The sequence below is a fragment of the Grammomys surdaster genome, unplaced genomic scaffold, assembly GCF_004785775.1.
Source record: "Grammomys surdaster isolate TR1022 unplaced genomic scaffold, NIH_TR_1.0 126546, whole genome shotgun sequence".
Lineage (NCBI taxonomy): Eukaryota > Metazoa > Chordata > Mammalia > Rodentia > Muridae > Grammomys > Grammomys surdaster.
The window spans coordinates 4,014,917-4,039,038 of NW_021621338.1; the positions used below are offsets into that span (position 1 = coordinate 4,014,917).

A 24,122-nucleotide genomic window follows, 5' to 3' on the forward strand; every position below is an offset into this window, starting at 1 on the left:
CAGAGCAAGCCCTTTACCAACAGAGGGGGCTTTTTGTGTTTTGTTTGGTTTTGCTTCCTTTGCATAAGATCAAGCAATCTGAAGTAGTGAGCTCAAGGCCAGCCTGGGCTACATGAGATCTTGTCTCAAAAAGTCTATAGAGGTGGGGGTGGGTGGGTGAGGGGGGAGATTAAGGCTAAAGAAGAGTCTTTTCTTTTTTTTAGAGATTTTATTTTTAGCTTATATGAGTACACTGTCACTGTCTTCAGATAGACCAGAAGAGGGCATTCAGATCACAAATGGTTGTAAGCTATCATGTGGTTGCTGGGAATTGAACTCAGGACCTCTGGAAGAGCAGTCTGTGCTCTTAGCCCCTGAGCCATCTCTCCAGCCCCTAAAGAAGAGTCTTAAGCTGGGTGTGATAACATACAGGATAGCCTGGGCTACATAGCAAGAGCTTGTTTCAAAAACATGGGAGGGGTATGTTTTAAGCGCTGGGCTATGTAACGGGTACTAAGGGAGCCAATGTAGGCATTTGAATAAGAGAGGGTCATCATCAAGCTGGGTGGGCAGGGTAGAGGCTGGACTATAGTGGTCAAGACTACCATAGGAAGCCATCTTGCTTCCCTTCTTCCTCTGGGCCTCAACCCTGGCTTGATGGCCACTGCTCTCACATGCCTTCTCCTCTAGGCTCACCCACCATGACGAAACTGACTGCACAAGTCAAAGGCTCTCTCAACATCACCACTCCAGGGATACAGATATGGAGGATCGAGGTGAGTTCTGTCTGGAGGGGAGTCCTGGGATTCAGGAAGGTGGAGGCAGCCTGGTGTTGCCTGTCTCCTCCAGCTCTGCCCTATGCTCTGCAGGGAGCCACCGATGCTCCTGCAGCCAGCTCCACCCAGGCTCCTCTCTATGCTCCTCCCTCACCTCTCTTCTCCACTTCATCTTAGCCTTCCTCTACATCCTTGTCCCCGCTGATCCTGTCTTTCTCTCCTGTCTCTTCTCTAGCTCCTGACACCTTTCCTCCCCCTGCCCCTTTCCCTACCTTTCATTCCTGGACCCTGATTTTTTCGAGTTTTTGGTATTTTGTGATGCTGCGGATGGAACCCAGGGCCACACCCAGTAAGGACTATCTCTAAGCTACAGCCAAAGCTTGTTGGACCCTGCATCCTCGACTCCCATCCCCTGGTCAGCTTCCTTACCTGGTGGTCCTGGTAGCTCATGTGACCTCTTTCCGACCTGGATCAGTTTGCTCTTCCTTAGGAAACCCAATAGTGTCCTGTTCCCGGGAGGCCACTGTACTGATCCCAGACAGCGCAGCCTAGTGATCAGCACTGCCCATAGCAGCCTTGAATGGCTAGACCTGAGTCTTGTTGCTTCAGTCTCCTGGGTAGGTGAGACTACAGGTCTGCCATCATGCCCACTGTGACCTTTCTCTCTGTCTCCCCTCAGGCTATGCAGATGGTGCCCGTTCCTTCCAGTACCTTTGGAAGCTTCTTCGATGGTGACTGCTATGTAGTCCTGGCTGTAAGTGGGTCAGGCCAGGATGGGGCTGAACAGAAAGCAAAGCCTGCTGGGTATTAGGGAGGAAACTAGAGGCTGGGGGCAGTGCTGAGAGGTGGTCTGGCTTCACCAATCAGTGTTTGCTAGAGTGTCCAGGCATCCAGCTGTGGGGCTCCACAGGGCTTAGAAATGTTTGTAAAAGTCCTTTCTAAACAAACAAACAAAAAATTCTCTCTGGATCAAGAGCCACAAATCCAATCAGCCTTGGGGGAACCTTCTGAGTTGGTCCACCTTGTACTACCACTACTATTATTTTATTATTATTATTATTGGTGTGTGTATGTTTGTGCATGCGTACATGTGCACGTGTACCATGGAGACAGTGTGGATTTCAGAGGACAACTTGGGGGGTGGGTTGTGCATCCCAGGGATTGAACTCATCACCTCACCAGTTGCTACGGCAGTCACTCTTACCTACTGTGCTATTTTGCTGGCCCTGTCTCCCCCAAAACCCACCGTCATCTTCATACCCCTTCCTGATGTTTACTCACCTACACTACTAAAGATATTTGTGCTTTTCTTATGTTAATTTGCTTCTGACTTTTAAATTCATATTACACTTACTCATTTTGTGAATCTGCACGTGCATGTGTGTATGTGTGTGCATGTTTGCACACGTGCCAAGGTGCACATGTTGCCACAGGATAATTTGCAGGAGAGTCTGTTCTCTTTTTCGTCTGTATGGGTCCTAGGTGGCAGCAAGTGTCTTTGCCCACTGAATCAGTCCTCTTGCCTACCCTGCTTCTAAATTTTGAAGATACACACTTAACAATTAACCACGTCCTTACTGAAAGTGAAAAGCCAAGCAGTGTGTCTCCGACTGAAAACAGCTATGATGTATTTACACAAAGATTGTGTGTGCAGCAGGTATACAGGATATCTGTGAATGCAATGCCTCAGAATCAATAACTACATAAAGAATATTTGAAAAAAATTACATCTAGAGAGCTGGAGAGATGGCTCCTCAGTTAAGAGCACACAGTGATCTGAGTTCAGTTCCCAGCACAGCACCTGTGTAGGTTGTCACACATCTGCCTGTGACTCCACCTCCAGGGGAGATATACATACACATATATACAATACATACATACATACATACATAAAATACATACATGTATATATATACAATACATACATATATATATATATACATATATATGAAATTAAAATAAATCTGTAGTGATGGTTATATAGATTTTTTTCTTGTCATTATTCTATAAACAGTACAGTATAGCACCTATTTTGACAGTACCTGCCTTCTATTAGGTATTATGAATCATCTAAAGGTAGTGTAAAGTCTGAGAGAGGTCTGGTACATTGCTTAGAATGTTAACACTGTATCCGGGGGACCCTGACTTCAATCCCTAGCCCGACAAGTGGGTGCATTGGCATACAAGCCTGTAATCCCAGCCCTGCTGAGGGAAAAAGAGAAATCCAGAGGGAAGCCATCCTCCATCCCAGAGTGCTCCTGCCCAATTTGAGCTACATGAGGCCCTATATCAAAATAAAATAAAATAAAATAAAATAAATAAAATAACAGTAACAACAAAGTTGGTTCTTGAGCCAAGGACTCCTCATCAAGCATAGGCCCCCCACAAGCTGAGTTCAAAACCTGAAGTGCAGCAAAAGGAGAGAACCAACTTGCAAAATTGTCCTCTGACCTACACACACACACACACACACACACACACACACACCCCAGGGCATGCCTATAACTGCACTTAAACACACATAGCCTGTTCCTGTGCACATATACGCACTTATATACACATAACTTTTTAAGCATAAGGGAGTGTTTTTCAGATTGTATACAAACATCACATACCATTTTACAGAAGGGGCTCAAGCCTGGGGGTCCTATCTCTCACGGACATTGAGGGACGATTGCAATACATTTGTTTGCTGATATAATCACCTTACTGGCCTCTGACTCACATCAGTCCACGTGAGTTATTTTTAAGATGAGAACCAGGCCCATAGAGGGGAAGCCGCCTTCTTTTCTCCATTGGTAGAGTGAGCTGGACCACAATTCAGGGCTCAACAGCAGCCCCGAGGCCTTCCTTGCTGCAGGCTCACCTGTGGCCCAGGGTCTGAGTGTGTAGGAGATCCTACAGGATGGGATAGGGGACCACGGGAACCCAGGCCTCACTACACAGATGCCCCTCACCCCCAGATCCACAAGACCGGCAGCACCCTCTCCTACGATATCCACTACTGGATTGGCCAGAACTCGTCCCAGGATGAGCAGGGGGCAGCTGCCATCTACACAACACAGATGGATGACTACCTGAAGGGCCGGGCTGTCCAGCACCGCGAGGTCCAAGGCAATGAGAGCGAGACTTTCCGGAGCTACTTCAAGCAAGGCCTTGTGTAGGGAGGGGAACAACTGGGGCTAGGGAGGACACCAAGACTGGTCATCAGAGGTGGGGACTGGGACATGGGAGCTGGCTGAAGAGACTTTAAGGCCCAGAATGTGAGAGACTCTGGTTAGTGGGAGGTGAGCTGGAAGGAAGCCGGAAGCTCTGGGGGCTCTGAGGGGATCACATGGCTTTTGTTGATTTTTTTTCCACCTTTCCACCCCTCACCCTTATTTCAGCTGTTGCTCTGCCCGTGGCCCTGTTCCTCTGAGTCTACTTTGCCTGGACTTACCCCTTGGGCCCTTCCGTGATTATGATTATGGCCTGTGAATTCTGTACCTTAGCTCTTGTCTACAGGGACTCCTCAGGAGTCACGCCCACTCAGGCTGTTACAGCAAGTCACGCCCACTCAGGATAACTGGCAGGTGGCTGTCCCAGTTGGGACCCGAGAGGGCCCCAGGCAGCTCAGGACTTTGGCACACCTCTTCCACCCGATGCCCTTAAGTCGGCTATCCTTTCTTTCCCAGGATCCGGAAAGGGGGCGTGGCTTCTGGCATGAAGCACGTAGAAACGAACTCCTGTGATATCCAGAGACTGTTGCATCTCAAGGGCAAGAGGAATGTGCTGGCTGGAGAGGTGGGCAAGCCCAACTGGGACACTGGCTAAGAACTGAGTGGGCAGAACGCAGGGAGGGTGGCTGGAGATGAGGCTGATGTGTAGGCTCTCAGCGGGCTCTGAACTTCCCTGTGCCCTCTAGGTGGAAATGTCTTGGAAGAGTTTCAACAGAGGGGATGTCTTCCTGCTGGACCTTGGGAAGCTTATCATCCAGTGGAATGGGCCAGAGAGTAACCGCATGGAGAGACTTCGGGTAACGTTGACAGAGCACCTCATTTCTGCAGTTCGGCATGCCCCATTTGCTTCAGCAGCCTCAGCATTACTTGCCCCAGTCAACCTCAACCCCCACCCCCGAAACCACCTCCACCCCACAGGCTTCTCTTTGGCTCTGGCACTTCTGGGGACAGGACCTTGTGTGAAAGTAGAGTTAAGTCTTCATGTACATGAGGAGGCATGCTGCTTGTGTGTACTTTTAACTAACCCTTATGGTAAAATATGTCTCCATAGTATGGCAGGCCCCATTCTCAGCCTTGGTTATCCAGGAGTGGGTGAAATGGGTAGAGCTTTGCCCTTGCTCTACCCAGAAGCTGGCCATCTGGTCAAAAAGTTATAAGGGAAAGGAAGAATCAGAGGAATGATTACTGGAGAAGTTTGATACTGGGCATACAGGGAGGCTTTGGGGATCAGATGGAGGTGAGGCAAAGGCCCTGGTGCAGGACGATGGCTGGTATTGCCCGTCAGCTCAGTAGGAACATGCTAAACAGGTAGCAGGTCTCATAGGCAGGATGTGAAAAGGAATTAGGTCTTCTACTGGCTACACCCAGCTAATGAAGCTTAGCTGATTTCTGAGTAGAAATGGGCTGGGAAAGGGAGCAGGTGGAATCCCAGCTTCACTATGTATGGGATGAAGATGTAAAGCCTGGTGCTTGAACAGTGGAGGAACAGTGGAGGCCCAGTTTCTGAGATGGATAAGACCTCAAGGGGAAAACAGAGGGCTCTTCTGACTATCTGAAGAGGCTCTGTCCTATGAGAGCCGAGGGCCAGGCTAGAGACCAAAGCACACAGGTGTTGCGGTTCACAAGGGCCCAGGGGCTCCAGAGAACCCACGAAGGGAGGGATCTTGGGCTAAAAAAAAGTGAACCACAGTGTGTGTACACATGAAAGCTGGCACTCATGGGACTATGTGTGCAGATACATGCTTGTGTGAGCTTTCATGGAACCGAAAGGTGTGCATGAATATATTTGTGTATAGGTAAGTTCATGTGAATTTGTGTATGCACTGTGAGTATATGTACCTTGGGCGGACTAAGTATAGTTCTATGATCGTTGAGGTTCGGCTTTTGTATGAAACCATGAAGGGAAACCATAAATTCCCAACAATGTCAAAACTACAGGTCCAGCAAGACCATCGCAGACACCCCTACACCCCCAATCCCCACCTATGATATCTACTTTCCCATAGCTTCCAACTCTTGCCTCACACACCTGAAAAGCCCTGTCTCCGCCCCTTGTCGATCTGCAGGCTGGGGTGGAGTTTGCCTCAGCAGACTTAAGGGTGGTGAACACTACTACCCTGTCTGCCAGCCTTCATGGGTCATCTGTGGCTTCTCTGCAGGGCATGACCTTGGCCAAAGAGATCCGAGACCAGGAACGGGGTGGACGCACCTACGTAGGTGTGGTGGATGGGGAGAAGGAAGGGGACTCCCCACAGCTGATGGCAATTATGAACCACGTGCTGGGCCCACGCAAGGAACTGAAGGCTGCGGTTTCTGACTCAGTGGTGGAGTCGGCCGCTAAAACTGCACTCAAGCTGTACCAGTGAGTTCTGGCCTGGGACATTCCTGGGTGCTGGGGCCTTCCTGGGTGCTGGGGCCTTCCTGGTCTAGGATACTCTGTCAGCGGCACCTCCTATTCCTCTCCATGCTTTCCTTTGTTTCCTTTGTTTCCTGCAGTGTGTCTGACTCGGAAGGAAAACTGGTGGTTAGGGAAGTTGCTACTCGGCCACTCACACAGGACCTGCTCAGCCATGAGGTGAGAGGGCCTGGAGGACCCAAAGCAAGGGACATCTATAAGACGCTAAAGCAGATTTAGTGGGGGAAAACTGGCACAACCTATCCCCACCCCCCCACCCCAGCACCACAGGCTCATTTTTTTTTCTCCCTCAATTGGCTCCAGGACTGTTACATCCTGGACCAGGGAGGCCTGAAGATCTTTGTTTGGAAGGGAAAAAATGCCAATGCTCAGGAGAGGAGCGGAGCCATGAGCCAGGCCTTGGTAAGGAAAGGGTCAAGCACAGCGGTTCTCCACCTTCCTAACACTGCGACCCTTTCATACAGTTCCTCATGTGTGGTGACCTCTAACCATAACATTATTTTCGTTGTTACTTCATAACTGTAATTTTGCTACTGTTATAAGTCATAATATAAATATCTGATATGCAGGATGTCTGATATGTGACCCTCAGATTGAGAACAGCTGATCTAGAAGCAGCTGCAGCAGCAGAAAGAGATTCAGACCAGGCCATAGCACCAGGCAGAGTCTAAGGAATATTCTGGGAAGTCAGGGATAGGGGCAAATGGACACGGTTGTTTGGGGCCCAAGGACCAAAATGTCACCAACTTCCTGGTTCTCAGCATGTAAGTGACCTGAGCACCAGACAAACCTAGGTCTCTTCAGGATATTGGGTGTCATTTCCCCATGCAAGAGTTTTGTCTAAGCTGATGGCTAGTCTTCCTTCAAAAAGACTGAGTAAGCTTAATGCTAGGCCTCAGGTCTGGAGTCAGTGTTGGATTGGAATGGATATTAGAATAGAATTGAGGTATAGTTTAGGTAGGGGTCAGATTTGTTGGGATCAGGGTCAGGACTCAGGGTTGGGGTTAGAGTCTGAGACACTATCGGGTTTGACCTTGGTTGAAGAGGGTTAGTATGGTTGAGATTGGAGCTGGGCATGTTCAGGATTGATGCTAGGTGGATCTGGCTGGGGTCAGGGTCAGGGTCAGGCTTGCAGGGGGTGTGCAGATCTAGGGACAGGTGGTAGTAGTATCCAGTGACCCCCTTTTTCCCCCAGAACTTCATCAAAGCCAAGCAGTACCCACCGAGCACGCAGGTTGAGGTACAGAATGACGGGGCTGAGTCCGCCATCTTCCAGCAGCTTTTCCAGAAGTGGACAGTGCCCAACCGGACCTCAGGCCTCGGCAAAACCCACACCGTGGGCTCTGTGGGTGAGAGCCCACACCACCCTCCTTCCTTTCCTGATTCCCCTCTTCCATACACATCTTACCTTGGCTGTCAGCTCCCTGGTGGGTACAGAGAGCCCAGAGGACCAAAAAGCTTGAAGCATCACAAAGAAAAGAGGAGCTAAAAATGATTTGTCTTTCATGTGGAATGGGGTTGAGCCTCCCTGGGAACCAAAAGCCTTCTCAGCAGACTATATTTGCTGAGGGCAAGAGGTATGCCGGACGCTGGGGGAGGCATCCAAATGAAAGGACAGTGTGTAGCCTTCGTCACCACGGGCTTCCTGCCAAGCTGGGAGGCAAGGCTGTGCTTGAAGTCGGAATGCTCCAGGGAGTCAGACTAAATAAAGCCCTGCTCTTCACCCTCAGTTGTCCTCAGTGCCCTGGGAGCCACTGATGAGGTCTTAGGGGCGTGGAGCTGTGACACACACTACTCTCTGTGTGTGATCTTGAATAGACAGCCGAATCTTTGGCTTTAGGCTCTTCATCTATCATGGGGGTCTACCAATACCAGCCAGCACTCAGAACTGTAGTGAGGATGTGGGCCACCTCAGCTAGTGATGGTTGGTGTCCTCATCTCTCCAGCCAAAGTGGAGCAGGTGAAGTTTGATGCTCTGTCCATGCATGTACGGCCTCAGGTGGCTGCCCAGCAGAAAATGGTGGATGATGGGAGTGGGGAAGTGCAGGTGAGTGTGAGGGACAGGGGAGGACAGGTGGGTGGGAAGGGGTGGTGGAACCCAGGCTGGACCTCATACAGGACTGATTCTGGTCCCAGGTGTGGCGCATCGAGGACTTAGAGCTGGTGCCTGTGGAGTCCAAGTGGCTGGGCCATTTCTACGGTGGTGACTGCTACCTGCTGCTCTATACCTACCTCATAGGCGAGAAGCAACACTACTTGTTGTATATCTGGCAGGTAAGGTCCTGCCCACCCCACCTGCAGCACATCTGCTCAGTTCTCTCCACCCCACCTGCAGCACATCCGCTCAGTTCTCCACCCCACCTGCAGCACATCTGCTCAGTTCTCCACCCCACCTGTAGCACATCTGCTCAGTTCTCCACCCCACCTGCAGCACATCTGCTCAGTTCTCGACCCCACCTGCAGCACATCTGCTCAGTTCTCTCCACCCCACCTGCAGCACATCTGCTCAGTTCTCTCCACCCCACTTGTAGCACATCTGCAGCACTCCCCGACTCCTGTCATCACCCGTGGGTTGAATACCCCTGGAGGTGGGAAACTCGCTCCAGCTTTTCCCATCTTGGGTTGGCTTTAGCTCTGAGATTGTTCCCTTTGGATTTCCCCCATTCACAGCTCTTTCCTTTTGGTTCTGAGTTTCTTTTCTAATTCCTGTCATCTGCTCTACGTGGGGACTCTGTGTCAGACGCATGAGTGCAGGGAGTGAGTTATGTGGTATTTTTCTGAGGATGGAGCAGGAAGAATATAGTATGTTTGGGGTCAGGTCTGCATTTGAGGTGAGACAAGGCTGGGAAAGGATTAGAATTGGAGCCAGGGTCCAAATCACAGTTTATTGGGGTTAGGTTTTAGATGTGTTCAATATAGGCTTGAGGGAAGGGTATATTATGGGACCAGCCAGGCCAGATTTGGGGATGGCTGGGATGTCGCTCGATTGTGGAGTGCTTGCCGAACATACACGAAGCCCTGGGTTCAGTCGTGAGTCTTGCATCTAACCTGGTGTGATAGCAAATGCCTCTAATCCCAGCACTCAGGAGGTAGAGCAAGGAGGATCGGAATCCTAAGGTCATCCTAGGCTATAGAATATTCCAGGGCAGCCTAGGATACATATGACCCAGTTTTAAAAGATTGGGCAAGGCCTAGTGTAGAGGGACAAATGCTTTTAGTCCAAGCACTTGGGAGGCAAAGGCAGGTTGATCTCTGTGAATTCCATGCTAGACTGTTCTATGTAGCAAGGGCCAGGACAAGGAGGGATACACTTACTGACTCTATCTGAAGAGACGGCTCAGCAGGTAAAAGCACTTGCTGCCAAGTCTGATGTGAGTTCCATCCCTGGAAACCACATGGTGGGGGGAGAACATGGCTGCTGAAAGTCTTTGACCTCTGAACTTGCACCATGGCTTGTGCATGTAGTCTCTCTCTGTAGACCAGGCTGGCCTCAAACTCACAGAAATAAGCCTGCCTTTGTCTCCTGAGGGCTGGGATTAAAAGCAGGTGCTACTGTGCCTGGCTCATGCCCATATGTGTAAACACAAACACATACCCATTCTTAAGTAAAATAAAAAATTTAAAATTGGGGTGGAATATTTCAGAGGCAGAGGGATAGGGTCAAACTTAGAATTCCATCCCCTCTTCTTGCTCTTTCCCAGGGCAGCCAGGCCAGCCAGGATGAGATTGCAGCTTCGGCTTATCAAGCCGTCATACTGGATCAGAAGTACAACGACGAGCCAGTGCAGATCCGGGTCACGATGGGCAAGGAGCCTCCTCACCTCATGTCTATCTTCAAGGGGCGCATGGTGGTTTATCAGGTGCAGCTGCTGAACTGAGAGATGTCGTCCGGGAGATGGGGAAGGCGTCGTATGGTGGACATGAGTCTGGGGCAAAGCCTGTTCCTCATAGGAGAGGTCCCTTGTCATGTATATACTTAGTAACAGAAACCAGCATGTTTGCTTTAGGGTTATAGGGAAGGAACCCTCAATGTGTACAAATGTTATTTGCTTTCCTTGATCTCGGCTACATGAAAAAGGAAGGTTTGGAGGGGCTAGCTTTGCTGTTCCTTCCCAGTGAATGAACTAGACATCTCGCGCAGCTGTTTAAAGCAACGATCTCTTTGTGGCAAGCCTTCTAAGTGCACAGTCTTTTGCAACTCAGGAAGTGAAGCGAGACATGACAGGAGATCACTTGTTGGGAAGGGATGGTCATATGGCTCTGCCTAAGTGGTGACTTCCTGGCTTGGAGCACTGTGCAGTTAAATGCCAGAGATGGAAGTAGAGTTCAGTGGGAGGCCGGAATGTAGTAAGCAGGGAGCTGACAGAGAAGTCATGGTAGGAAGGAATTCAGAGGACCTCTAGACATTTGGGGGGAACTAGAGAGCTCTCTGGAGGTAGAATGGGGGCCTACAGTGCAGGGGCACAGCTGCCCTGAGGGTTTAGGGAAGGAAAGAGAAAGAGAACACAAAGATAGTTTCTGTGTTCATTTTGAACTTCATGGGCCTTTATGGACTAGCAGAGTACCTGGACAAATCAGTGAAGAGCCATTGAAAACCTTTGAGCAGCAGAGTGCCAAGATCCAAGCTGTCTTTGGGCCGGCTCTTCATCCGTTTCCCCCTCTGGGTGTTCTTCACATCACTGCATACCCTTCACACTTGGCCCTGTCTTCCCACCTTCCCCTTATGCCTGCAGGGAGGCACCTCCCGAAAGAACAACATGGAGCCTGTGCCCTCCACAAGGCTGTTCCAGGTCCGAGGGACCAGTGCTGATAACACCAAGGCTTTTGAGGTTACAGCCCGGGCCACCTCCCTCAACTCCAATGATGTCTTCATACTCAAGACTCCATCCTGCTGCTACCTGTGGTGTGGGAAGGTGCGTGAGGGGCCACAGGACTCCCATCTCCAGTGGGTCCTAGGAACCTCTCAGTCATAGAACAGATCAGGGCAAAGATGGGAGACTTCTGGGTGATCAGGTCCACTGTGGTAGCCTGAGTCTCCCTGGCACAGTTCTGGTCTTTCTGTGCCTCTCTGATTCTCTCCGCGTCAGAATCAGCCTGTCCTGTTCCTTTCTTGTGAGGTATCCATCAGCAGGTATTCCCTTGTCGCAACTTTCTCCCTATCTGTGTCTTTTGTCCCTCTCTTACTCTGGTGTGTGTCGGGGGTGCAGTCCCTCGTCATCTCTGCTAGCCTATAGACTGTTAAGGATAGAAGAAAGTAAGAACTGTCCCTCGTGGGTGTGCTTGGAGTCCTGATCCAGAAGGACCGTCTCAGACCCAGGAGTTCCAGCTCAGTGTAGCAGAAGGGTGAGGTGATGGGTGGTACCAAGGATGCTCTTCCTAACATGATCGACCTCCCTCATTCCCCAGGGCTGCAGTGGGGACGAGCGGGAGATGGCCAAGATGGTTGCTGATACCATCTCTCGGACGGAGAAACAAGTGGTGGTAGAGGGGCAGGAGCCAGCCAACTTCTGGATGGCTCTGGGCGGGAAGGCGCCATATGCAAACACCAAGAGGTATTGTCCCAGCATCTCCTTCCCTGCCCTCTGCTTCATGTGTGAGTCCTCAGTGCTTGTGTTTCTCAACTCTCTGCCCCATACCTCCTTTTACCCATCCTACAGGCTACAGGAGGAAAACCAAGTCTTCACTCCTCGGCTCTTCGAGTGCTCCAACCAGACAGGGCGCTTTCTGGCCACAGAGATCTTTGACTTCAACCAGGATGACCTGGAGGAGGAGGATGTGTTCCTGTTGGATGTCTGGGACCAGGTGGGACAGGAGGGCTGGGGACTGCCCTTCTCCACCGAGGTCTTTGAGGGGGTGGGGCATTCTTCTTTATGAAGGACAAGGGAGAAGCAGAGAGACACCCCAGGACTTATTTCTGACAGAGGCAGGAATGTTGCCAGACATCCTGTGCTCTGTGGCAGGGGAGTGCCACATATTCACAAGCTGTCTAAGAAGCAGCATGTGACCAGCCTCATTTCTCAGATGTAAAGGCAAGGTCAAAACAGGCCTTGCTCAAGGTCATTAGCTGAGTAGTGACAGGTCTTCCTAGCTGGGCATCAGGAAGAAGCCAAGGCAGAGCCCAAAGGCATGGAGAATGCCTGAGCTGATCGCCATGAGGAAAGACTGAGGGATGGTGGGACTCTCCACAGGTCTTCTTCTGGATAGGGAAACACGCCAATGAGGAAGAGAAGAAGGCTGCAGCTACAACTGTACAGGAATACCTCAAGACACACCCAGGAAACCGAGACCCTGAGACCCCTATCATTGTGGTGAAGCAGGGACACGAGCCGCCCACCTTCACAGGCTGGTTCCTGGCTTGGGATCCCTTCAAGTGGAGTGTGAGTAGCGAGTCCAACCAGTCCTGAGACTCGGCACACCCTCCCTCCAGGTAGCTTCATGGCACATCCCAAAGGGAGGCCCTGGTCCAGCTTTTCCACCTCTGCCCCTCCCCAACTTTGGGTTTTTGTAAAATGGTTTTAGGTGCTTAAAATACAAAGTAAGGCTGCAGTGAGACCAGTAAGCTTCCTGGGGAGGGAGAGGGAAGGAATTAAAAAAAAAATAGTGATCAGGGAGGTAGAGGCAGAAGAAGCAGAAGTTTAAGACCATCCTTGACTACAAAGCAAGTTTGGGGACAGCCTGGGCTAGCTGAGACCCTGTCCTTTTTTTGGGAGGGGGGGCACAGGGTTTTTTTCTGTGTAGCCCTGACTGTCCTGGAACTCACTTTGTAGATCAGGCTGGCCTCCAACTGACAGAGATCCTCCTTCCTCTGCCTCCAGAGTGCTGAGATTAAAGGTATATGCCACCACCCCTGGAATAAGACCCTGTTTTAACAACTTACCAATAAAAATACCTAAGGCTTGTAGGCACAGTGTCTGAGGTGTGTCTATGTTCCTAGAACTTGCAAACAGGTAGAAGGCTTTCAAGTTCCAGGCCAACCTGAACTACATAGCAGACAACCCCAAACAAACAAAACCAAAGGCAGAGGTATAGCATAGTGGCACAGTGCTTGCTGAACATGAACAAAGCCCTGGCACCCCTTTTCCCCTCACAGACACGGGGGCGAGGGCTGATTCTAGTGCCCTGTTTTTGTGCTATGCAAAGCCTCAGGAAATTAAAATTCAGAATTAAAATGCAAGACTCAGTTCTTTACTGTGTGTAGCTGTGCTCAGGAGCCGCAGGTTATCTGTGACAGCGACGGCACATGTGTGTGAGGACGGTGGTCAAGGACAAGCCTTTCTTAGGAACTTCTTAAAGCCACCCTGGAGAGTCCTCAGTGCCAGCACACTGTGCTCTAAAGGACAGATGAACTCTCCTTGGCTCTAAATCCTAAGCAAAGTGGGTCATCTATGTGCTCCTTCCTGGAAGACAGTGCATCAGACCTCCAGGGGCATCTGCTTCCCTGCCTTCCCCTCCACATCTTAGGATGTTTGAAATTGTCAGAGTTTAGGGCAGAGAGCTTAATTTCCTCAAATCTGCTGTTCCTCTCCCTTTTTCTTTACTCTTGACTCTTGTTGATAGGCTGTTTCTTCTTCAGGATGGATTAAGCAAGTCTACTCCCACCCCTCACCCTGCCATGTGTGTGGTATGTGTGACTGTCACATGTGCATGTGTGTATGCATGGATATAGAGGCCCGGCGTTCATATCCCAGTATCTTCTTTGATCAGTCTCCATTTTGACTACTGAGGCAGAGTTTCCCTCCAAACTCAGAGCTCATATGTCACGCAGTCTAGCTAGTCAGTCAGCTTGCCCCTGGGGTGAGGTCCCCTGTTTCCACTTCCTGAGAGGCTAAGAGGCTGCAGTTACACACAGGCAAGCTGCTATACCTTCTCAGCTTTGTGTGAGAGTGGGATCTGAACCCCAGTCTTCTTGCTTGGGAGACAAGCACCCTTTTATCCACTGAGCCTCACAGTCATTCCAAATCCCCAAGTTAGCAGTCCAGATGGGCCTCCCCTCACATCAAGTCTCTGCTTCCTTCTCTACCTCATTCATCTCTTCAGGAAGCATAACTCACACAGGGAGTTCTGACGTGTCACCCTGGGTGTTAGGCTCTGGGGGTGTGTATAGAGGAGGCTCCTATCTCTCCCTTTCCTGTCCTCTGCTAGTGCTCCCCTTAAATGTACCTGACCTCCCAAGTTTCCCAGAGTCCATTCAGGAAGGCAGTATGTCAGCAATGCCTGTGGCTATTTGCACAGACCTCACAAAGGGTCAGGGAAGCACATACTCGGCTCTATTGCCCTATCCAGCTAAGCAAGAACAGGTTAATCAGCTTGCCCTGACTTTTTCTGATGTGGGCCCTTTGGCCTTAACCCTCTCTCCATCTGATCTTCATCATCATTTAGGCCACCTGCTCACCTGCTAACTCTGAGCTAACCCTGCCTATCTCCCCACCAGTTTCAGATTAACCTTTTTCTACTCTTGAAAGAAAACAGCCATTTATCTCCTCTGCTGAGACGAGGGTCTGATCTGTTATGTACTTTATTTGCAGAACACCAAATCCTATGAAGACCTTAAGGCAGAGCTGGGAAACTCTGGGGACTGGAGCCAGATTGCTGATGTAAGTACAGTGGCACGGCTGGCTCTAAATAGCCTGAAGGTGGTCCTATTTGGAGGAGCTGACATGTTAGAAGACATCAGCATCTTATAGCCCACCCCAATCTCCCCCCTTTTCTTGTGGAAGTCCTTGCTGTGTAATAATATCATATAACTCCATTTCTTTTTTTTTTTAAAGATTTATTTATTTATTATATATGAATACACTGTAGCTGTCTTCAGACACACCAGAAGAGGGCATCAGATCTCATTACAGATGGTTGTGAGCCACCATGTGGTTGCTGGGATTTGAACTCAGGACCTCTGGAAGTGCAGTCAGTGCTCTTAACCACTGAGCCATCTCTCCAGCCCCATAACTCCATTTCATAGTGAAACAGAATCCCCATTTTAGCACCCATGAGGCAGCAGGAGGACTATGTAGAAATACCAAGACTCAAACAAATCAAAACTAGGCTCCATTTTGAGTTGGCTCTTAGGAGCCGACATGGTTTTGCTTGTTCACTGTGTGTGTTCACTTTCATGTGGAGGACAGAGGCTGACGTGGAGTGTCTTCCCTGATTGCTTTCCACCTTACTTACCAAGGCAGGGTATTTTGCAAACCCAGAGGATTCCAATTCAGCTGGTCTAGCGACTGGCTTGCCTCTGGGATCCCTGTCTTTGCTTCTGGAGTGTGGTATTATAGGTGGACTGCCACTCTACATGGTTTGTGTGTGTGTGACAGGGATCTAAACTTCAGGCCTAATGCTCACACAGCAAGTATTTCTCCTTTGAGCTGACTCATCAGCTCCAGGTTCTGCATGCCTAGGTGGTCTGATGTACTTAAGCTATGGCCTGCTTGCCCTTGGGGAAACAGTGACATCTCTAGGCACTGTCATCGTTAGGAACACTCCTCAAGGCAGAATAATCGTGAGTCCTTCAGTCTGTTACTTATTAGAGATGTGTTTAGCATGCAGGCTTGGGATATGAGGCTGTGAACCCAGAACTGTCCTTTGAGAAGGTCACAGGCCCACAGAAGAAACAAGACAGGGCTAGCTCTTCAGAAACACAATCAGAACCCAAGAGCAACTTCTCAAGGGCGTGAGGGTAAGCGTCCAGTCACAGGCTGAAACACTATGGTGCTTAGCCTTTTCTTGTGGACAGCACAGTGTTTAAAAAGAAAAGCTAGTTTGAGGCTGAGTGATGAGTTTATAGATGATGGTTTTACAACAGTTGTGAGGGAAAGGGTACCAGATAAATTAGATGTCATTTCCAGGGGAAGCCATGGAGAAGTTAGTCATTGATCAAATAGTCATCTTTTCCCAGCTCACTTAGGTTAGATGCAGGCCACTAGGCTATTACATTAAAACTTCCAACCCAGGAAGATATATTTATTATACTGAGTGGGTGCATGTGTGCATGCATACTGCTGTGTGTGTGTATGTGTGTGTGTGTGTGCAAGAGGGGAAGGGGAGAACCAGGAGGGTCCTCCTGAAGAAGGTACCCTAGAACAAAGAGCACAGAAGCACAGGATGTAGCCACACGGCTGCTGAAGTAACCTGTGGTTGCCTTCTTTCCTAGGAGGTTATGAGCCCCAAAGTGGACGTTTTCACGGCCAATACCAGTTTCAGTTCTGGGCCCCTGCCCATCTTTCCCCTGGAACAGCTGGTAAACAAGGCTGTGGAGGATCTCCCTGAGGGTGTGGACCCCAGCAGGAAGGAGGTGAGTTGGGTGCACCCAACAGGACAGGGAGTGGTTCATTTTATTGGAAAACCTAATTGACCTCAGACTATGCCCTGCAGAGGACTGGGTGCTGGAGATTCCTTGGTGAACAAAACACCTTCATGGGAGTCTTATATTCCTGGTAGCAGGACATAAAAGTCCAATTACACTGCTCATTGTGTGTATGTGTCAGGAGCACTGTGAGTCAGAGATCGCTTTCTGAAAGTTTATAGGAACCCCAGTTTATGGGAGCAAAGTGAGTTTTTCTTGGAGAAACAGCAGTAAGTGCGAAGGCAAGAGGCTCAGGGAGTGAGCACAGGAGCTGGGACCAGACACTGGTGAGGCTAAGCTGGGTGTGACTTCAGGGACCTATAGTGGCTGAAGCAGTGGAGACTAGGTATTCATCTCTTAAAGCTTAAATCAAAATTTTGTTAGAGATAGGGTCTCACTTTGCAGCCCTGGCTGAATTGGAACTCGATATGTAGACTAAGTTGGCCTTGAACTTGCAGTAATCCTCCTGTTTCTGTCTATAACATGCATTACTGAATCTATTTTTAATTTAATGTGCATTGGTGTTTTGCATGCATTTATGTCTATGTAAGGGTGTCAGACCCCCTGGAACTGGAGTTACAGACAGTTGTGAACAACTACATGGTTGCTGGGAATGAAACCTGGGTCCTCTGGAAGAGCAGCCAGTGCTCTTAACCATTGAGCCATCTTTCTAGTCCCTTGTTTTTGTTATTTTTGTTTCTTTGAGACAGGGTCTCTCTATGCCCTGGAACTCATTATGTAGACCAGGCTGGCCTTGAAGTAAGAGATCTCTCCTGCCTCTGCCTCTTGAGTACTGGGATTAAAGGTGTGCACCATCATGCCTGTTTTTGTTATTTAAAATAAGACTTTATTTTTAATTATTTGTATGAGTGTATATGTGTGCATATAGGTGCAGGCACCTGTGGAGGCTAAAGGCATTGGATCCCCTGGAGTTGGAGTGTGATTGTGAGCTGCCCAGTATAACTACTGGGAATTGAACCCTAGATCTCTGTAAAAGCAGTATGTGTTCTTAACATCAAGCCATCCCTCCAGCCTTTGGTGTTTTTTGTTGTTTTTATTTTTTTTTTTTTCATTTTTAAAAAATTTTTTTTTGAGGCAGTGTCTCATGTAGTACAGGCTAACTTCAAATCTGGAGGCTGATTTGAACTTCTAATCCTCTTGTCTTTGATCCCCAAGTGCTGGGATGAAGGCTTCTGCTATCACGTCACTTCCACTTTTAAAAGCTCTTTTGGCTGCACAGTGAAAAATAAGATTAACAGATGGCAGCCGGGAGGCCCATTGGAGACTCATTGCTAGCAGGGAGAAGAACGGGAGCCTAAAGTATGTGGTGGCTAAAGGAGAGGGCTCTGCCAGCTTAGGGGGACGTTAGTGACATTCATATATCACTGCATTAGGACCATGAAGATAGTCCAGGAAAGAAACCCTGGACCAAACTAAGCTCAGTGTTTCTGTCATTTAAAGCAATGGCTTTCACCCTTCCTAACGCTGTGGCCCTTTAACACAGTTCCTTATTTTGTGGTGACCCTCGGTCATAAAACAATTTCATTGCCCCTTCCTTGCTGTAGATATGCTGTTATGAATCGTAATGTATATATCTGATATTCGACCCCTGTGAAAGGACCAGCTAGTCTGGTGTACACATCAGTCAACAATGAGAGACCCTGTTTCCAATAAGGTGGAAGGTTAAGGCTGACACTCGAGGTTGTCCTCTGTCACACACACCTTTGCAGGTGTGTGCTTGTATCCACACACGTCATCTACATAAAACCATATTTTGAGCTGGGCATGGTGGCTTACACCTACAGGTAATTACAATTACAATTGAATTACAATTCAAGTACATAGGAGGCAGAGGCAAGAGGATCATCCCAAGTTTGAAGGCAAGTCCTTCCTGCCTTTTGCCTCAAAGGGCGCCATCATGCACTGTCCCTGGCTTCTCCCATCATGCACTGTCTCCTGGCTTTCCCCTGTGGATCTAGAAAGCAAGGAGGCATCTACGTCCTTACTGTACCTCTATGATGCCCAGGAGACACAGAAGCTTGTTTCATCCCCTGGTGTATAGAAAAGTTTTCAAACAGTGGGGCATGGTGACACACACTCAGCACTTGGGAAGCTGAGGCAGGAGGATCATTTCTAGTTTGAGCCTAGCCTGAGCTACTTAGTGAATTCAAGATCAACTTGGGCTATATTCAGACTCAAATCTGTATCTACCACCCCATTCTATAGTCACGAACACTATTAACTAGGGTTGGGAGATGGCTCAGTCTCTGAGTGCTTGCTGAGAACTCTGAGGCCCTGAGCTGTACCTCTAGTACCCACATCAAATGCCATCCATGGGGACGGAGGGATGACTTAAAGCACCAGGGGACCCAGGCTTGGTTTCCAGCACTCACATGGTGGTTGCCAACTACCCTTAATTCCAGTTCTAGGGAATTTGATGCCTTATAACTTCCTGCAGGTACTGCATGAATGTGCCCATACATACACACAGGCAAAACATAAACAAGTACATCTAAGAAAAAGAAAAAAAGCAGGGTGATGTTGGTGCACACCTTTAATCCCAGCACTCAGGAAGCAGAAGCAGGTGAATTGCCGAGTTGGAGGCCAGCTTAGTCTACAGAATGAGTTCCAGGACAGCCAGGGCTCAGAAACCCTGTCTTAAAACAAACAAACAAATGAACGGGCATGGTGACTCATGCTTATAATCCTAGCTCTGGTGAAATGGACACAGGAGGGATTTCTGGAGCTTGCTGGCTGGCCAGCCTAACCTAACCAATGAGTTTTAGCCCAGCGAGAGACTGTCTCAAAAAACAGGAGGATGATATCTAAGGTTGTCCTCTGGGCTCTACACACATGTGCATTTTCTCTCTGTCTTTCTCTCTCTCTCTACACACACACACACAAACACACGCCAAAATATTCCCCTTCGAAACCTAGACAATTAGGCCCAGAGATGGGAAGTAACTTGCCTGAGGTTAATTAGCTAGTTGAACAGTCAGAATTAGGGTAACGGCAGCAAGCAGGGTTGGGGACCAGGTCTTGAGCCCTAATGCCATATGCTATATAAAAGCAGCATTTTGGAAGGGTAGGACAGTGTGTTTAACAGGGTAGACAGGCTGAAATGGAAGGCTAATGTTGAAGGAGAGAGGATCAATACAGCCCAGCTCAAAGTGGTTTAAGACGACTCAGGGTTACTTAAAATCAGTTGTCAGTAGCTGCTCACTCTTTCTCCCCCTGCCCCCGTCCCTTCCAGGGCCTCATTATATAGCCTAGACCAGCCTCAAACTCAAGAGATCCACCTGCTTCTGCCTCCCAAGTGCTGGGACAAATTTTTTGAGATTCTTACTTTTTTAAAAAAAAAATTATGTGTGAATATTTTGTCCACATGTTTGTATGTGTACCACATCCATGTTGTCTACAGAGGTCAGAAAAAGGCACCAAATCCCCTGTAATGAGTTACAGATGGTTGTGAGCCATCATATAGGTGCTAGGATCTGAACTTGTGCCCTCTGCAAGAGCAGCAAATGCTCTTAACTTCCACCAAGTGCTTGATTTAAAACAAAACAAAACAAAACAAAAAAACAAAAAAAACCCCCACAGATATTATATACATACATATTTCGAAAAAACTGAGTTCAGTGCCAAATGGGGAGAGTAAGATTTCAGACATTTTCTGCTCCCTCAAACTCTAAGTGAGCTATTAACAAGAGCGGAATGGTGGGTCTTGGTGGTGGCAGCAGCAGCCACAGGGTAATGGTAGTGCTGATAAGTCAACCTCTGGGAGGCGGCTATGAGCATGGGCAGGGCTGGTAATCAGCTGGCAGGCCTGCAGAGCTTAAGAGCAGGGCAGTGAAAGGTACCGGCTCACTGGGATGGGCAGTTTCTGCCTTCTAGCTGGGGTCAGAGTCCAGCAGTCTGGACACAGTTGCGAAGTCAGCCTTCCTGGGCCCAGGGGATGGCAGTGGTGGTGAGGATAGGTATGGGTATCATGATCCATGTGCAGAGCTTAAGTCTGTCATAGCAGTCACAATTGTGACAAACACAGGGTTCCAGTAACAGACTTTGTATCCAGCAGCTGTTCCTACTCACTGATATTTATGCCATCCCCAAACTGCCCTCCTAGGAGACTTGAGGAGAAAAGGCCCAGGGCTGGGAGGCAAGTCTATTGACGGTATAGGGAACTGGAGTGTCATACCCACCTGAGCTTGAAACCCATCGAACAGTGTTTGTTAAGAATCTGCTCAATGTAGCTGCTCTAGGAGCAGAGAAATGCCCCCTGGGACAACTCCACTTTAGAACAGCCTAAGACTTAAAACTAGGATTTACACATAGTAGGCAGGCAGGTGCTGGAGCACTGAGCTCTCCTGTCTATAGCTTCCAAGTTCTGAGTTACAGGAGTGTGCCACCATGCCATTTCTCCCAGCCTTTTAAATCTTAGTCATTTTTATTTATTTATTTTCATGTGTATGGGTGTTTTGCTTGAATGTATGTGTATCATGTGCATGTAGCAATCCTGGAGGCCAGAAAAACCAAAAACCAAAACCAACCAATCAAAAACCCCAACAAACAAAAATTAACAAAAAGAAACACACCTGAGCTGTATGGTGGTGTATACCTCTAATCTCAAGTACTCAGAAGGCAGAAGCAAATTTGTTTCTAAGAGTTCAAGGCCAGCCTGGTCTACAAAATGAGTTCTGGGTAAGCCAAGGCTACACAACGACATTCTATCTCAAAGAGCGAGCTTCCATTTTGGGCTAAGAATACAGCCTGGGTTTGAACTGTGAAGCATACAAACTGGACCTGGCAGAACATGCCTGTGATCTTAGCAACTGGGAGGTAGGAACAGGAGGTCCAGAAGTTAAGGCCCACCCAGCTGAGTTCAAGTCCCAGCCTGGGTCCACCTAAACTTCATAGAATAGGAGCCTGGAATGAACAGAAGTTCCTTAAATAAGCCAAGATCTGAGATTTGACTTCAAGCCTAACATGGCAGAAGCCTGACTACAAGGACTTTTATTCATGTCACACTTCCTCCTCCTCCCCTTCCCTGGCTCCTGACAGTGTTAGCTTTTGTTCCTCATTTATTTGGTCATATGCCACATCTGTATGATTCATCTTGAGTAAACTCAGGGGAAGACTGTGACCTTTGCCCTCTGGTCCTCTCCTAGGAGCACCTGTCCACTGAAGATTTCACTAAAGCCTTGGGGATGACTCCAGCTGCCTTCTCTGCCCTGCCTCGATGGAAGCAACAAAACATCAAGAAAGAAAAAGGACTGTTTTGAGAATTGAAGCTCTGGCTGTCCAGCAGCCCCTACCCCAACTTTGAGGGCTTTGTTCCTCCATTACTGGTTTTAGTCCTGTGCCAGATGAAAATGTCCAATTGTATCTGTTAGTCACAATGTTTTTTAATAGTAATCTGCCCATTCCTTCAGAAATATGTCACAGCCCCATGGAGTCTTGTTCTAGAGTTTTCTTTCCTTAGATGACCAACCAAGCACTCCAGGAGACATTAGCACCTGGAGTTTTCTCCGGCACCTTCACTCAACCAGGTGTTATCTCATCCTCCTCCACACTCCAAAGGGAAAGCTAAGGCCAAGGCTGGCTTACAAGCTGTAACCAGAAGCCTTTGCAAAGCTTTGCAGACTCCTCAAATGACAACACCAGGAACATGGGTTTGCTATGTGAAATCCAATCAGAAGCCAACAGATGATGATTTTCTCTTAAAATTGGTTATCCAGTGTCCCCAGGAACATTGTCCCTTTAAAGAAATAAGTCAAACTAATATGAGGTTAATAAAGGCTTTAATGTTTCTCACACACATACCAAAAAACAAAAATCTGTATAATTTAAAAAGAAAACAAAACCAGGGAAACCCCTTAAAGGATAGAGGAACAGTTCTGCTAAAACACAGATAAAGCGCCGTTCCACACAAACATCAATAATCAGAACTAAAGTCACTCTGAACACAAAGGAAAAAAGCCACCTCACAAATAATGTGGCCAAAGCTGCCAGCAAACCTGGGAGCTGCTCAATCAGCAAAGTGCAGGGACCTCACTTCTGCTTTCCCCCAGGCATGAACTCCCCCAAGAGGCCAGGGAGGGTGACGAGGAAATGTGAAGAGGAAAGGAAGCAAGGGGACAGGTCCACAGGCTACAATGGTCTCCCTCCTGCCCACTCTTATCCCAACTGACTAGTTCACACAACTGCCCTTTGTCCTTCATCTGGCTGGATACATCTCATCTTGACTGACCCTCATCCCGCTTCCCCTTAGGCCTGAGGACTATCTCTCGTCTGTAACTTTTAAGTACACTGTCACTAAATGCGTACTCATATGAGCACACCTATAATTAAAACCTCTACACCTAGATGTACAGCACTCATGGAAAGGATACAGTTTACTAATCGTGTACAAATGAGCAGTCTCTCATTTGTACACGAGTAACTAAAGCAAACCACCAAGGAGTCTACCGTGGCGACATACAGAGTACCCCTGTTACAAAACTCCCATGGCCAAGAAACTATATAGAGTTTTTCAATAAAATAGTTCTCCAGATGGTAAGACAATATACACAGAATTTTAAGTAATGCATCACAAAGATGTTAGAGGGCAGAAACCTTTGTATTTGCAGGCAGAGTGGACACTTTTATGCAACTTTCATGTGCAGGGCTGTTTCTGAAAAGTTTCTGAAGGTGTCCCTATATATACAAGGTCCCCATGAACTTAGATGTACTTAGAGATCTGCATGTGGGTCTGTGCCACATCACAGCAACTGCGGTGTGGAGGGAAAAACTCAGTCACTGTGTTGAGGTTTGAACTATCAGAGCTTCCCCCTAAGGTTTATACTTCATCTAGAGGATAAAAAATGTGAAGTTCAATATTTGCACCCAGAGTTAACCGATTTGTAAGTACTACATCTTAAAATGTACATACATCTACATTTGCTATGTCTGCTACTACCGAGCTGTTTAGGTTAAACCATAGTAAGAAACTAATTTGGAATCAGAAAATAGACAACTCATGGATTCACTTATTCTCCCTGCTAGGACAGAGCTTACGAGTGTGTGTACACACAACTATCCCTAGGAAACAGGAAGACAGCCCCCCACAGACCTAAATGACAGTCTCAGCTACTAAAATAAACATCCACATGCAGCTTTTAACTCTGCAGAACACAGTGCATGGGGGTGGGAAATCAACTTTTTAGTTTATTTTCTCTTCCAGTTTTGGCTAATATGAGAAGATTGCATAGAGTACTAACTACTATAAGATTCCAGTTCAGTCATTTAAAGTAACATAACCATACATTTGGCATTTTACATAGGAAGGTTATTATGCCAATTGAAGGGAATGGACACCCTCTGTTCCTATCTAATAATTTGTCCCTTCCTAGCCCAAC

General features: G+C 48.2%; 1 protein-coding gene across 1 annotated transcript in view; it reads left to right on the top strand.

Annotated features, from left to right (window-relative positions):
* The window catches only part of Vil1 (villin 1), a 27,965-nt gene extending 5,422 nt beyond the window's left edge, over positions 1-22,543 (top strand). Inside the window, exons 2-20 of the mRNA XM_028760644.1 lie at positions 670-755; positions 1,435-1,509; positions 3,719-3,915; positions 4,430-4,538; positions 4,660-4,770; positions 6,133-6,335; positions 6,470-6,548; positions 6,693-6,791; positions 7,585-7,738; positions 8,336-8,436; positions 8,526-8,663; positions 10,091-10,249; positions 11,123-11,302; positions 11,796-11,941; positions 12,047-12,191; positions 12,578-12,766; positions 14,915-14,983; positions 16,537-16,677; positions 21,894-22,543. Of these exons, the coding sequence (XP_028616477.1) occupies positions 681-755; positions 1,435-1,509; positions 3,719-3,915; positions 4,430-4,538; positions 4,660-4,770; positions 6,133-6,335; positions 6,470-6,548; positions 6,693-6,791; positions 7,585-7,738; positions 8,336-8,436; positions 8,526-8,663; positions 10,091-10,249; positions 11,123-11,302; positions 11,796-11,941; positions 12,047-12,191; positions 12,578-12,766; positions 14,915-14,983; positions 16,537-16,677; positions 21,894-22,007 (2,484 nt within the window). The 5' untranslated portion in view covers positions 670-680 and the 3' untranslated portion in view covers positions 22,008-22,543. The remainder of the gene's footprint in view (positions 1-669; positions 756-1,434; positions 1,510-3,718; positions 3,916-4,429; positions 4,539-4,659; positions 4,771-6,132; positions 6,336-6,469; positions 6,549-6,692; positions 6,792-7,584; positions 7,739-8,335; positions 8,437-8,525; positions 8,664-10,090; positions 10,250-11,122; positions 11,303-11,795; positions 11,942-12,046; positions 12,192-12,577; positions 12,767-14,914; positions 14,984-16,536; positions 16,678-21,893) is intronic.
* The last annotated feature ends 1,579 nt before the right edge of the window (positions 22,544-24,122 follow it).